The following is a 15,424-nucleotide window of genomic DNA, read 5'->3' as shown; positions in this document are numbered from 1 at the left end:
CTCCAAACATTTATGAATAATGAAACAAATACGACAACACCACAGTGTAAGGGTGAAAATGGGAATACATGAAAACTGTATTAACTCATTTAATTCTCAAAACAATGCTATAAGATAGAATCTACTATTATCACCATTAACATATAAGGAAACTGGAGAGAGGTTATGTAACTTGCCCAAGATCACAAACGTAGTGTGTGATGGACCAAAGATATGAATCCAAGCTCCATCTAATCGGAAATCCACTAATCGGAAAAGATGTGCATCACAACTTTTATGTTAGGAAATACATTTCTATTTTCCATATTGGTTAGTCACCCATTGAAAGCTGAGAAAATTACTGCAATTTTCAGTTTTTGATCTAAGGTTTTGCATCAGATTGGGGAGGTGGGTAAAGGAATATCTGAAGTTACACAAATTATCTAAAACATGATTATCCTTATTCTGAAATACTGAAGAGAAAATCCAATTCTCAATAACCTATGCTAACGTTTAGTAAAAATTAGATTCTTGTTCTTGAACATTCAAATAAAGCTTTTATTTAAATTGAATCTCCTTTCCTTCCAGTGTTCCCTCTTTCAGCAGATATACAAAATATCCAGCTAGCGTTTCATCGAAGTAAACATATATATTCTTGTTAAATTATCCTCCACTTTTGTAGGTTAAATATCCCAAAACTATAACCTTTCTTACTCCTTCTTAACCTTTCAATGATTTTTTTATTGGAAGAATAATCTCAAAGACGTTATCCATATTTTTCATTGTGTAGCCAATAACAGAAAGGAAGTAAGTACAATTAAGTATTAGCCACAAGATTTCCTAGCTCTAGAAAGTTAAACTTCTGCTAACATGTCAATAAAATGGTAATGAAATGAAAAACACTGCACAACTCATCCATTTAGCTTATAGTGTACAGTGACAATTACGTTTATTTATTTCTCTATTCTGGTCAAGGATGGAGGCAGGTGCAGAGACATACTGTCCTCCTGTCTGCTTATCCCTCATCATGTACCTGTATAGATTTATACAAATGGTTGTGCTTTCTTCCACTTATTTCTCCTGACTCAGCTCCATAACAAATGACAAACCCACTGTTTACACCACTGTACAGAAGACAGAATAAAGCATATTAAAAACAAAGAAAACACTCCCCTAGTTGATCAGTCAACATATACCATTCCTATCTTCCAAGGAAAACAAACCCAACTCACAAAACTAACACACCTACAAACTTAAGCCTATTCTACATGATTTATGAATTACTAAAAGTTTTGCTTATTTGGCTCAATTCAAATGGACAGAACTATCTAGGTATGTGAAGTTTAGAGAATCATATTTCAGTAAGTACTGCACTCAACTTCATATTAAGTTCCAAACCAGAGCTTGATACTTTATCTGATAATTTAAAATCTTAATAAAATATTGGTATTTTGCCCATAGCTGCATGATTGTGTTACCTTGCAGTTGACCGCCTAGTTTTTGAAAAAGGTCAGGAGGGAGATACAGGGAATAAATTGTCATGAAAAGTATACTGGTCTGAATCATTAGAAAACTTTGATTTCCACTTTTGCTGTTACCACCACAACCAGTTTCCTTAAAAAAAAAAAAAAAGTCTCATTTTTAAAATAAACGGGTTAGATGAGATTATCTCTAAAATGTTTATCATCTCTGTAAAAATAATACAATTGAATGATTCTAACTACCATATAATAGATTTTACTGGAAATAAGGATCCTGTCACATCCTTCTCTTCACTGTTTCATATGCAGGCTGAGCAACACACTATCCTGAAACACCCAACTAGGTCAATACAAAATCTATCACTACAAACATACCCTTAGAATTCAGTAGGCTAAATGAAATAGCAGGGAGTGTCCATCTTTTTGGTATACACGCACGAACTATTTATTACATCTCTACCGATATAACTTCATCCAGCCTGAGGTCAAAGAGAATCTGGTCTTCTACTAACAGACAAGTCTCAAATTCTTTAAAAGGTATTTCCCTATTTGAAATTAGGGAACCCAAGTTCCAATAATGCAATTTTCGAAAAACCAGCCTTTTACCAAAATTAGCTGTGCTTGTGGAAAAGAATAAATGGCAAGTGGTACTTCTAGATAATTCAGTTGTTCTCTCTTATAAGTTAATTTATAATCAGCCTTTAAAGCTGCTTTCCTTCTGCTGCCTTAAGTTACAACTTCTTTCTTCAGATCAAGATTTTCAAGCTTCCATTTCAGGGAGTGGACAAAAGAGTTACAAAAGAGCTGCTAACTAGTAAGGCTAACTCTTCTTCGCTTGTTCTCAGTATGGTTGGTATGTTTTACTGAGTTTTGGTTAAATGGTCTTCTTTGAAGAATGAGGTCCTGCAACGCCGCCTGTCTGTGGACCCAGGAAAAATTATAAACAGTTATTATGAAACCAGATCACTAGGACAAACCAAGAGGCCTTCCTATTCCAACTCACCACAACCAAGCCTGGCTCCAAAGCAGACTCTTCAGCTGCCTGACGTTATGTGGAAAGCAACAGGGCCTAGCTTAATTCTTCCTCACCAAGGAAGCATTTGAAAATGTAAGAGTATGTACATGTAAGGATCAAACATATTTTTCATCCACTGAGTTACATATAAATGTATATGGACATAAGATCAGTTCATCCAAAATCCTTGAGAGATTGAGGAAGTGAAGGTTACTTCAGCAGCCACAATAGTTATGAAAAAAAAAAAAAAACCTGCAGCAGAACAGTATGGAAAAGTACAGCTTCTCACGTGTCTCTCACGTACACAAATACCTAGCTCTGAGTCCATTACAACCTTGCCTCCCCCCAAAACTGCTCCCCTCCACCTCACAAGTGGGAGAAATTTACCAACCTCCTAGTCGTTCCTCAGGAGACTCATCTACCTATTATCTTACCCCTCCAGCTTTGGTCCCGCCCCCGCCCCAGGAGTAACACGGCCCTACTGGCCCAAGGCCGACCCCGCTGGCTGGGCAAAGAGGGAATCTAAGCGATTCCCTCCATCCTAAACCGAGTGAACCATGCCAGGGTAACGTGCTGTTCACCAACTCTGTGCACTCCGTGGTCCTCCCACCCCCACGTGTCAGCTACCCTCCCCCACATGTCCACACCTCACAAATTCGGCCGGGGAAAGAAAGGGGGCAGTGGAAAGCCTGGCCCCTAAGACAGATCAAGCCCACAGAAATCTGTCCCACCGCAAGTCCCCTCCCACCTTTGGCCCCTACCCTTTACGCTCCCTTCCTCCCTCCTTCCCTTGAAACCAGGCCCTTGCCTCAGAAACCTCCTCTTCCTCGTCGTCGTCGTCCTCTTCTTCCTCGCTGTTGTTGCTGCTGGTGCCGCCGCCGCCTCCGCCGCCTCCGCCACCGCCTCCACCGCCGCCGCTGTTGTCGCTGTCGCTGCTGCTTTCGCTGCTGCTGGGGGGTCGGCAAGTCCGGTTACGCTTGGCCTTGTGGTGTTGCTGCGGCAGCGGCTTCTTCTTCAGGAGCAGGTCGCAGACTCGCACCATCCCACGAGGAGACGAGGCCGAGCAAGCCCCGCTGCCGCCGCCGCCGCCAACGCCGCTGCCTACCTCCGCCGCCGGTGCAGCCGCGGGGGGGCCCGCCACAGCCGCCACCGCCGGGGGGCTCCCTTCTCCCTCAGCTGCCGCCGCCGCCGCCGCCACCGGAACCGTAGCCTTCTCCATCTCCGGGGAAAGAGGGAGGGCGCGGACGGGGGAGGGGCGTGGGGGCTACGCTCTACCGCGATTTCGGCCGCACCGGGACCAACACAGCGCTCGGTGCCGCCTCCGCCGCCACCGCCTCGGTCACCTCTACTGCTGCCGCCGCCGCCGCCGCTCCGCCAGCTCTCACCTCGTCTCGCGATACTAAGGGCGGGGAGCCTGACGATGGGAGGGAGGGAGAGGGAGGGAGCGTGAGGGAGCTAGGAGGGGGTGGTTAGAGGAGAAGAGGGAGACCGCGGTGTCGGGAGATCAAGCGGAGGTGAGACTACCCAGAGTCGGGGGAAGTGTGCCTAGGGCGACTTCCGATGGGGGGACGCCGGGGACAGAGGAGGGCCGCGGTTACTGCCGTAGCGCCCGCTACACCCGGATTTCTTCTCTTTCCTCGCTATTTCCCCCGCACACAGCCCTTCAGACCTCCCTTCTTCCTTCCTCGCTGATGACTAGAACGCAGCCGCAGGCGGAAGTACGGATGACGCCATCAGCCGTCGCCTGAGCGGTGGCGCGCGGGTGGCCGAAACACGAAAGTGAGATTTCGAGGGTCGGGTCTTGGGCCCCCGCGGGCGGGCAGTGCTGCGGTGCTGGGGGCGGGCGGGCAGGCTGGAGAGGAGCAGCCTGGGCCGGGTGGGGAACCCATACCGAAGCACGGACCAGACGCTTTGTTAGCTGGAGGCCCGGACTGCCTGATCCGGGAGGTGGAGCCTGGTTCTGGACTCTTGTACGTAGTTTCGTTTCTGGCCATTTTTTTCTACCGCCAAATGGTGAGTTAGGGCTCTGGATCTTGAGAGATGGCGTCGTGTAAAGGAAAGAGCCCACTTTGACTAAGTCTTGGGTCAGACTTCCTGAACCTGAGTTTACACCTGTGTAACCTAAAGGAGTTCGACTAAGTGAAGTCTGAGATCACTACAACTCTGAAGTTTCCAAGGGGAGAAGACAGGAGAAGGAAGCAGAATCTGTGCCAGACTCTGCTGACGATTCAGTGAATGACCCCGATTTTGTCCTTCCACCACTCACCTACTCAGCTTTTTATCTGTGAAGTAAGCATCATAAGTAGTCATCCTTGTCTGTGAATCTCTTGAAAGGAATATTGTGAAGGGGGTTGTGAGAACTTTCAGGACTTTTGGAATAATAACGTAGCTTATTGAACTTAGAATTCTCCCTTTCAGGTTCAGTAACACAGTAGCATACGGAAAATGAAGGAAACATCAAAGAAAGATGTACTGGCACAAGATAAAAAGTATGTCTCAGCTGACGTAGTTGCCGTTTTAAGACTGCTAAGTTTAGCTGAGTATGCCTGAATTTTTTTAGCCTTTTTTTTTTTTCTTTTTAGCATTGGCATACCATATGAAATGTGGGCAGTTGCCAGTACTCTACAGAGTACTATGGCAGAATTGGCAATGATTGAATCAATTCATTCAAGCAAAAATTCATCATGTGCCTACTGTGTGCATAGTTTATAAAATCTAAGTCTCTGCTTCCTGGGGCTTTACAGTGTAATACGTGTTATAGTAAATATACACACGAAGTGCTAATCATCTGCCTGTTCCTCTCCTACAGCGGTTGCTAAGTTCTGTGCAGAACAGTACATTACATTATGTATCTTAACACTACAGATTTAGGTCTTAACCTCCTACTTATATATTCTTCAGCACCTTTTTCTCCCTTCCCACCAGAATACTTCTGCCGTCTTTAAATCCCAACCACATTTCATTATGTGACTTTACTTCAAACTTCACAAGAAGATCGATGCTATTAGTCACAAACTCCTTCAATTTTCCAAATGCTAGAAACTTAGGTACTTCTGGATCTTTCCTTTCCTCCAATATCAGAGGAATGAGACACTCCCAGCTCTTATATAAGATGAATTATCCGTCTGTACTCTAGTTCCAATCCCTGAGTTCTCTTCTATTATCTTTTCTGTCTTCAATCCTCTACATTTGTGGTTCCACTGTGTTTCCTTTCCTTCACAACCAAGCTTTAAAGAGTATTCTACATTCAATGTCTCTTTTTGTTATCTGAATTTCACTTATTAACCCTCTGCAGTCTGACTTATGTACCTATCACACTATCACAAATACTCTGAAGTAATCCCATTATTTACAACAAAATGAATTCTTACTCTTTTATATAATAGGGAAATGATTATTTTGTTGGAACGATTAGAATAAGGTCACACCTATTAAAATGGACAAAGCCCCTGGAGTGACTTTCTGTTCTTTTTACGTAGCATTTTTTTTCCTTTTAGAACCTTGTAACAGAGACTTGATTAGTCATTCATGGAACTTATTTCTTCTTCCTGGGCAAACAGCTAGACTAAATATCCCAACTTCCCTTTAGTTATTTGTGGTCATGTGAATGACTTTTAGCCAGTGAAATGTAAAAGGAAGTGACATGCTCATTTCCAGGCTTAATGAAGTCCTTCCATCTTCACTCTTTGTCCATCAACTTGAAGCTAGTGAGTATGGTGATCTTAAAAACTGTATTTTGAAGATGCCAGAGCCAGAAGAGAGAAGGAGCATGAATGGCTAAATTACTACTTGGAAGACAGACACCTCCAAATTAGAAACACTGCTTTTTGGACTTCTTGTAGGAGAGAAAATTGAGATTTGAGAATTCATATGTTACAGGAGCCAGAATGACCATGACTAACCTAGAAATTGGTGCTGGAAGTGGGGTACTGCTTAGACAGTACCCCATATTTTTATGCTATAAAATATGCTGTATTGGCTTACTGATGATGCAGCGGATGTTGGAGAAACTGGTATCAGAGGCTGGAAGGAGACCCATGTTTCACAGTGGCAAAATGGGGGGTAAAACTATTACCTACCTATTGAGACTGTAGCTCAGTACAATCTCAATAATAAGAGGAAATAGTTCAAAAGAGTATAAGTAATACTGTATTTTGCATTTTAGCATTTTACTTTTAGCAAGACTTTGCTAAAGAGATAAGCTCAGGAAACAGTTGCAGAAATGAAAGTGCATAGGAATATTTGGAATTCTTGACCTGGAACAGTAAAAAAATGAAACTAGAAGACGCCTTGAGTACAGTCCTCCCAAGATTTAGTGCCGGAACAAAAATCAGATCAAGGCTTTGGCCTTTCCATCCAAGGCTGTTATTTTCGATGGCCTCAAGGAGGCTGGGATGAAGTTCTTGAGAAACTGACACGGGGGCAAGGAAGCAAAGGAATAAATTGGGTTAGAGAATTATGTAAGAACTTTGGGTGTAGTTACTGGAGGCAAATAGATCATAGGACTAAATTTTTGAAGGAATTTTATTACTGATCAAAATATGAACTTGATTCAAATATTGTTCAAGTGTTAAAACCTTGAGGCAGCTGTTCCATCCCAAACTTGAATAAGTAGAAAATAGAGCATAAATGCTTTACAACTCCCCAATACTCACATAGGACGTGGCCGTGAGTAATAATGGGCAGAAAACATTTCAGAGGCCATTATTGGGCCATACAGAAGACAGAGGACAAATTCCTCTCCAAAACTAAATTGCGATATCATCAAAATTTCCTCCACTCTCACAGCAGATGGACCACAAAATGCCTGCTCAGTATTTCATCATTGTTATGTATCTATATTGCCTAGTGTCTCACAGTTTTCTCTTTTCCTAATGAGAGCATATTGTAGTTACCTGTTTCTGATCTACCACTGTACAATATGTTTCCTGGAATTTGGGGTGATATTAGAGATAACTTGTGTTTTTTAATTCATAGGTTGTATCTGGACCTAATGAAGAGGACTGCACATTACCTAAAAACTAGACTTTAAGCCCAACCTAGTAACTGGATAGAACTTCTAGGTTGTCTTTATTGGAGTAGGATGTGTTCTTTGTTTGGGAAGAGAGGTAAAATGGATATTTAGTGATCAGAATAGTGGACACTTGCAGACACTAGATTCTTCTGGGCACAGAGTTAGATTACATTTCCCAGCCTCCTTTGCAATTAGGCTTCCCAGTTAGATGTGCCAATTAGATTCTAACCAGTGGAATGTGAGTATAAGTGATGAGGTCCTATTGCATCTCTGGTCCATAAAAGATATCACATGCAAAGTTCTCCATCTCCCATTCCCCAGCAACTTATGACATTTGTATTGGAAGCCATGTGTTGAAGATGATGAAGCCACAAGGTGGAAGGACTCTGGTTTCCTGAATCTTCACTTGGAGGATAGCTGCCTGCCTATTAACTTGTGTTAGAGTTCTTTTGCATTCTTTTTTTTTAATTAATTAATTTTTTTATGGCTGTGTTTGGTCTTCGTTTCTGTGCAAGGGCTTTCTCTAGTTGCGGCAAGTGGGGGCCACTCTTCATCGCAGTGCATAGGCCTCTCACTATCGTGGCCTCTCTTGTTGCGGAGCACAGGCTCCAGACACGCAAGCTCAGTAATTGTGGCTCATGGGCCTAGTTGCTCCACAGCATGTGGGATCTTCCCAGACCAGGGCTCGAACCCGTGTCCCCTGCATTGGCAGGCAGATTCTCAACCACTGCGCCACCGGGGAAGCCCCTCTTATGCATTCTTTTGTGTGACCCACTGATATTTGAGAGTTTGTCCTAACTAATATAGATCTACCCTTGTTTCTCCAGGTGCAACCATCCATTTCCTGGTCTTAACTCCCATACCACAGGAGTGGGCCCATGAATCAAGCCAACCAAAGTACCATAATTCCTCAGTCATAGGGATTGGTTTAGGAATGGGCAGGTTAACAAAAGGAGCTAATCAGAGACAACCTCACCATTTTGGCTAGCATTATTGAGAAAGAGGCACCTCACTCTGGCTGAAGTTAAGCAAAAGCTTAAATTATCTGTGGCCTTTGGTCACCATGTGGCACAAACATGTCTGAGAAAGAAATCATTACAAGACAATAGAGGCAGTCTTGATGGTATTGCAAGAGGAAAAAAGTGCTTATGAATTGAGACATAATTCTTGGCTCTCTCCTCAGAGTTGAAACCCTAAGGGGTAAGGGATAGACACTGCCAGGAAGACTTCGGAATTCAAAAACAGGGAGCTTGTGGCTTGGGCCCTGTTTCCCACCTGGAACTTTGCCCAACACAGGCAACTACAATCAAGTAGAAATGGCAACATAATATGTTTAAGCAGATGGCCAGGCAGCATTGATAACCACTCCCACTCCTGCATGTTCCTTGACTACACTGAACTGAAAAGGAGATACAGAATTCCTTAAGAGGTATGTAAATTTGATTCACAGTAAGAGCGCAATTGCTTTACACAGGCTTGCTGCAGTACAGGGTGATTGAAACTCATGGCACAGGCTGTGGTATGAATCCATGGGTTGGATAGAGGATCCTATTGAAAAGACACTAACTCCCATAAATTCTAAAGTAAGGGCAGAGGAAAAACAATCACATTTTGAGAGAATAGATTGCAAATTGTATCAACAATAGACCTTACAGCAACAAATTTAGACAGCAAGCAGGCCAGATGCCCCTCCAGCAATGCCATGGTAGTGAAGGACTTACCTCCAGCAACCAGATAAAACCTTAGAGAGAGAGAAAAGCCTAATAATATGTTAAACTTTTAATTCCCTGAACTTGCATCCAAAATTGATGTGAAATTCAAACGGACTGTTAAACTGGAAAAGAGTAAGAAATCTCAAAATGGCAAGGTTTGGGTTTTTATTCCTGACTAGTATATAAAATAATACCAGTGTCAACAAATGACACACCCTGAAATGTAAAACTGGTAAGTCTTGGTGGCATGCACAGTGATAACGATTCCTTGGCTTAGGAGGTTCGTTAATATTTACTATGTTGTAGCAAGCAAGCAAATTGTTAAATTTTAGATCTTAGACAATATCTATATCAAGGTTAACGTTTTAGGGGAATTGGTAGAAAAATGTCAGGATTTTGCAGTGTGTCCATTAGCAAGGTCCTACAAGAAAGGGATACATTTCAGTTCAAGCTGCCTATATGAATGCAGAAGAAAGAATACAGTTAACCCTTAAACTGTGCGAATTTTTAAAAATAAATACAGTGGCCCTCAGTATTGGGGGACTCCACATACATGATTAAATCTGCAAATGCAGAATTCACAGATCTGGAGGGTTGACTACTGGACCCAAGCATCCATAGATTTTGCTATCTGTGGCAGGTCCTGGAACCAGTCACCTTTGAGTACCGAGGAACAACTGTATATTTCTAAGGCACTCCCTTTCTGCATGTACTCAGTAATTCATGTGACTGAGAATCAACTAAACCTGCAATGTACAGGTCTGGAAAACCCATATTCTCTGTCCTGAGCTAAAGTTAGTGCAAACACAGCTAAGGAGTTGAAAACTCAGTAAAAGATATAATTGGAACCCTGAAAAAAGCCTGATTCTTGATCACCTCATGCAGCTCTTGCTGTGTATATCCTATGTGACAAAGTTTGACAAATTAGTCCCATTGTGAGGAACCATTCCCTGAGATGCAACTTGGAGGCAAGTGGACAGAGATAAATCCTAGCTGCATTATCCCTAAACTCATTGCTCAGCTTATGATTTTGGATGCAAAGGCCAAATTAGAAATACATAGTTAATTTAGTTGACTGGAGGATAGACATTGCATTCCAAACTGTAACACATTGCTAAGGGACAGAAAACATTAACACACCATCTCTGTTTTTGGTTTCTAAACCAGAGTTACCAAAAAGCAAGGTGACCAGCAACCAACTAAGATTGTAAGAGACAAAAAATAGACAAAAAGATTGTAATAGACAAAAAATAGACAAAAAATACCAAGTCTTGCAAACAAAGGCCTATGATTGCTTAATTCCAGTACCCTCTTATTATGGGCAAGGGATCAGGGAGCACCTTCCACAGCACAAACTCAAGACATATTAATTGGACTTCCCTGGTGACGCAGTAGTTAAGAATCCGCCTGCCAACGCATGGGGCACGGGTTCAAGCCCTGGTCCGGGAAGATCCCACATGCCGCGGAGCAACTAAGCCCGTGCGCCACAACTACTGAGCTTGTGCTCTAGAGCCCACAAGCCACAACTACTGAGCCCACACGCTGCAACTACTGAAGCCTGTGCACCTAGAGCCCCTGCTCTGCAACAAGAGAAGCCACCACAATGAGAAGCCTGTGCACCGCAATAAAGAGTAGCCCCCACTCACCTCAACTAGAGAAAGCCTGCACGCAGCAACAAAGACCCAACACAGCCAAGAAAAAAAAAAAAAGGACGTATTAACTAACCAAGAACCTCATCTACTAGCTAATTAGAGTGCCCTTACTTTCCTTAAGTGTATACCAATATCTAATAAAATTATCTTTATCATGCTGTACCATGATGTGCTACATTCAAACCTGGTTTAAGAAATGCATATCACCTAGAACTCTTGGTTTCCAAGAGCAAGATGGAAAAATTGGATGAGAGTTTGGCATGTCTCCTGTTGGAGAAGAGAGTATTTGAGTTGTCCATGTTATAATTATATTGTCTTAGACTAGGGCATTTTTAAAATTCTGTGTACTGAAGAAAGCACAAGTATAGGTGCCGGGTAGCCAAGGGTAGAATGTAGTGAACAACACTTTTGTATGTCCATCTTTTCAGGAGATTCCTATACTTTATGTAATAAAGCTGTCAGTTATATGACTTCCCCTGTCATAAAGATATCTTTATGACAAGATATCCAAGCCAATCTCCAGAGTAATGTATGACAATTTTACTGAGGCTAGAGCTGCCACTTACCATCTTTGGCACAACAGGGAGCAAACCTACCTTACCATATACAGGTGTTCCTTGGAGGTATTGCAGGTTCGGTTCCAGACTACCACAAGAAAGCAAATATCGATAAAGTGAGTCACAAATTTGTTGATTTCCCCGTGTTTACAAAAGTTATTTTTACACCATACTCTAGTCTATTAAGTATGCAATAGCATCATGTGTTAAACATATTAAAGCATTATGTCTTAAGCATGTTTAAGCATTATACCTTAAATAAAAATACTGCTAAAAAATGCTACCATCATCTGAGTCTTCAGCAAGTCATAGTAGTAACGTCAAAGTAGTTTCACAGATAACCAAATCATATATAGTAATAATGAAAAAGTTTGAAATGTGAGAATTACAAAATGTGACACAGAGATACAAAGGGAGCAAATGCTATTGGAAAAGTGGTGCCAATAGGTATGCTCAGTGCAGAGTTGCTACAAACCTTTTATTTAAAAAATGCAGTATCTGCAAAATGCAGTAAAGTGAAATGTAACAAAGCAAGGTATGCCTGTAGAAAAAACACACCAAGGTATTATAAGCAATAGAGACTAGAGTCCAGATAGCATTTGAAATCCAGGATCATAGACTAACCCATTGTCCATTAATTAAGTGGCCACTAAGTTCTGTCTTTTTTCCCTCCCACACCTGCTGCTCTCATTTAAGCTATTTCAAGGTACGTTTTATACATGTGCAACTAAAATATCCCTGACTAATATAGTCCCCTGGGTGGCATAGTCCCATTCTTAGAGAATCTTACAAAACAAGGATTGGGGCAGTAGTTAACATTGTCCCACCAAAATCTCCATGGAGACGTTTCCTCAATTGCCTTCCTTGGAAAAATTGTTTGACTTTATTAAGAAGATAGTGATTTATGATTACTTCCTAATTGCCAAAGTCATTAGCCTCTCCCAGGTAATTCCACAAATTACCTGGTGTGGAATTTGGCATCAATTTTTGCAGTTTCCAAGTGGGTCCCAGTAAACTAATCCCCCTCTTCTTGCCTAGGTTCTGAACAATTTGGGAAATAAAGCAAAGGATAGAAATGGGGGCCAAAATATCACTTTATTACAGATAAAGTTAAGTTGATTGATGTTGTGTAGTGGGAAAACCAAATCGGCCTGCCAACTGCTCCCCAGAATTAGGCAGATTTATACCTCCAATTCCTAGCAACAACACTTGACAGGGACAGCATGGAGGATCAAATGGGAATTTGGTCTCTGGACAACCTTGTTCTTTGAGGTTGGAAGACAAAGCTAAATCAGACATTCTTCACAAATTTACTAATTTTATAAGTCACTCAATCTCCCCAAGTGTAGAGGAAGACCCAGAACTAATTGAGGTCCTTTCACAGGATGCAAACTTCAGAAGCAAGCACGGTGCTTTCTCTGCTAGCATCATTGACCAATTCCTACTTGAACCTTCCTTCCTTCCTTCCTTTAGTTTCCATGATAACCTAGTTGCTTTACCTTTTTAATCAATCCTGCTTATTCTTTATAGGCCTTTCTTCCTCTATCTGGTTCTTAAATATTAAGAGTTCCCCATGATTCTGGCCATTGCCCTATTTCTATTTTATATACTGTCCCTAAGGAATCTCATTTAAGTTCACAATTTCATTTACCGTATATAAGACTAATGAATTCATATCCCTTATCTCCACCCCAACCCATATAGATCCAGGGTTACTAATGGAATTACAGTGTTTAAACTAATGTTTCCTTAGCCTTTATCTCCAACCTAAATGGATCCAAGATTATCAAATCCTATTCATTCGTTCTATGTTCTATGTTCTCACTACCTAATTACTTTCTTTGCCTCACAACCACTGCCTTAATTTGGCTTCTACCATCTTTCATCCATTCTATTGCAAAAGTCTATTAATCTCTCTGCCTCTGATCCTACTCTACTCCATTTTATCCTCTACATTGCCACCCAAGTTAATTCTCTACCTTGTAAAAACAATTTAATTCTGGATACAAAAACAATACATATTCATTGTAGAGCATTAACAAAATATAGAAAAGCACACACACAGGAACATATAATTCCGTCAGCTAGAGATAGCCACTGATGACATTTTAGTCCAACTATTTTCAGTGTTTTTTAGGTGTATTTTTTTTTTTTTTAGATGTTGGGGGTAGGAGTTTATTAATTTATTTATTTTTGCTGTGTTGGGTCTTCGTTTCTGCATGAGGGCTTTCTCTAGCTGTGGCAAGCGGGGGCCACTCTTCATCACAGTGCGCGGGCCTCTCACTATCGCGGCCTCTCCTGTTGAGGAGCACAGGCTCCAGACACGCAGGCTCGGTAGTTGTGGCTCACGGGCCCAGATGCTCCGCGGCATGTGGGATCCTCCCAGACCAGGGCTTGAACCCGTGTCCCCTGCATTAGCAGGCAGATTCTCAACCACTGCACCACCAGGGAAGCCCTAGGTGTATTTTTAAATAAAACGAGAATGCTGCTGCTGCTTGTTTAGCATGCTTTTGTTTTTGTTTTACTTAATATATGTGAGCATATTTTCAGGGCATTAAATGTCATTTGTATTGAATATATAATGGATATATCAACTTAAGCATTGCAAACTGGCAGCCTATAACCAATAGCGAATATATAATGGATATATCAATTTATTTAAGGCAAGCACTGCAAACTGACAGCCTATAATCAAAACTGGTATATGGACATACTTTATTTTGTCCTCACAGCATTACAAAGTTATTTGAATTTTGAATGCCTTTACACAAGATAATGCTGTCTTCCAATTCCTCATAGTTTCCACAAATTTTTTTCTCTTATGCCCAGTATTATTCCCTCATTTTTGTCCCTAACCTGTTTTTATTTTGTTGTTGCTATTGTTTCTGTGTATGTTTTTTTTTGAATTTGAGTTGAAAATGGACAATTTATGCAAAATTAGAATGGATTTTCATTCATTCACCAAGTATTTGTTGCCTGCCCACTATGCACCATGCACTATGTTAGGCAAGAAAATGGTGAGCAACACAAACATGGGCCCTTATACCTTGAAAAATATAGTCTAGTGTGGTGTGAGAGATATACAAATAAAATAACTGCTACAAGGGAAACCTGACCTAGGGACTTGTGTTTTGTTTGGGAGGGCAGAGCTTTCCTGAGGAAGTAAAATTCCTTTTACCTGGTACATCATGTCCACCTTTCAATGAAAAATTACAAGGCATACTAAAAGGCAAAAAACATAGTTTGAAGAGACTGAAGAGTTATCAGAACTAGAGTCCTTGCAGGAATGTTGAAATTATCAGACCAGGAATTTTAAAAATCTATGAAGAAATTGATACAGCCACTATGGAAAACAGTATGGAGTTTCCTTCAAAAACTAAAAATAGAACTACCATATCACCCAGCAATCCCACTACTGGGCATATACCCTGAGAAAACCATAATTCAAAAAGACACATGCACCCCAATGTTCATTGCAGCACTATTTACAATAGCCAGGACACAGAAGCAGCGTAGATGTCCATCAGCAGATGAATGGATAAAGAAGATGTGGCACATATATACAATGGAATATTACTCAGCCATAAAAAGGAACGAAATTGGGTCATTTGTAGAGATGTGGATGGACCTACAGAGTGTCATACAGAGTGAAGTCAGTCAGAGAAAAACAAATATTGTATATTAACACATATATGTGGAATCTAGAAAAATGGTATAGATGATCTTATTTGCAAAGCAGAAATACAGACACAGACATAGAGAACAAATGTATGGATACCAAGGTGGAAACGGTGGGGTGGGAGGAATTGGGAGATTGGGATTGACACATATACACTATTGATACTACATATAAAATACACAACTAATAAGAACATACTGTGTAGCACAGGGAACTTAATGTACTGTGGTGACCTAAATGGAAAGAAAATCCAAAAAAGAGGGGATATATGTATTTGTGTAGCTGATTCATTTTGCTGTACAGTAGAAACTAACACAACTTTGTAAAGCAACTAT

The 15,424-nt window shown here is 41.3% G+C and overlaps 1 protein-coding gene and 1 long non-coding RNA gene across 10 annotated transcripts in view; one reads left to right on the top strand and one right to left on the bottom strand.

Annotated features, from left to right (window-relative positions):
* ANKRD17 (ankyrin repeat domain 17) overlaps positions 1-3,825 on the bottom strand; it is a 161,735-nt gene extending 157,910 nt beyond the window's left edge. For 4 of the 8 annotated variants that reach the window (XM_029235293.1, XM_029235290.1, XM_029235296.1 and 1 more), the window contains exon 1: positions 3,284-3,729. In XM_029235293.1, coding sequence (XP_029091126.1) covers positions 3,284-3,694 — 411 coding nt within the window. In that variant the 5' untranslated portion in view covers positions 3,695-3,729. Of the gene's footprint in view, positions 1-3,283 lie in introns of all 8 variants that reach the window. The other 4 variants (XM_029235291.1, XM_029235292.1, XM_029235298.1 and 1 more) reach the window with 2 other exon arrangements.
* A 90-nt stretch (positions 3,826-3,915) lies between these two features.
* LOC114902749 lies at positions 3,916-11,670 on the top strand. Of its 2 annotated transcripts, XR_003795597.1 has the most exons (4): positions 3,916-3,989; positions 4,135-4,254; positions 4,603-4,764; positions 7,453-11,670. It is a non-coding gene; the product is annotated as an uncharacterized LOC114902749 (long non-coding RNA). The 2 variants fall into 2 exon arrangements; XR_003795596.1 differs by lacking the exon at positions 3,916-3,989 and having other exon boundaries at positions 4,114-4,254.
* Positions 11,671-15,424: the final 3,754 nt, after the last annotated feature.

The sequence above is a fragment of the Monodon monoceros genome, unplaced genomic scaffold (assembly GCF_005190385.1).
Source record: "Monodon monoceros isolate NGI ecotype Baffin Bay Population unplaced genomic scaffold, NGI_Narwhal_1 Super_Scaffold_20, whole genome shotgun sequence".
NCBI classification, from domain to species: domain Eukaryota; kingdom Metazoa; phylum Chordata; class Mammalia; order Artiodactyla; family Monodontidae; genus Monodon; species Monodon monoceros.
Note: the sequence above shows the minus strand (reverse complement) of the source record. Positions and strands in the feature narration are given on the sequence as shown.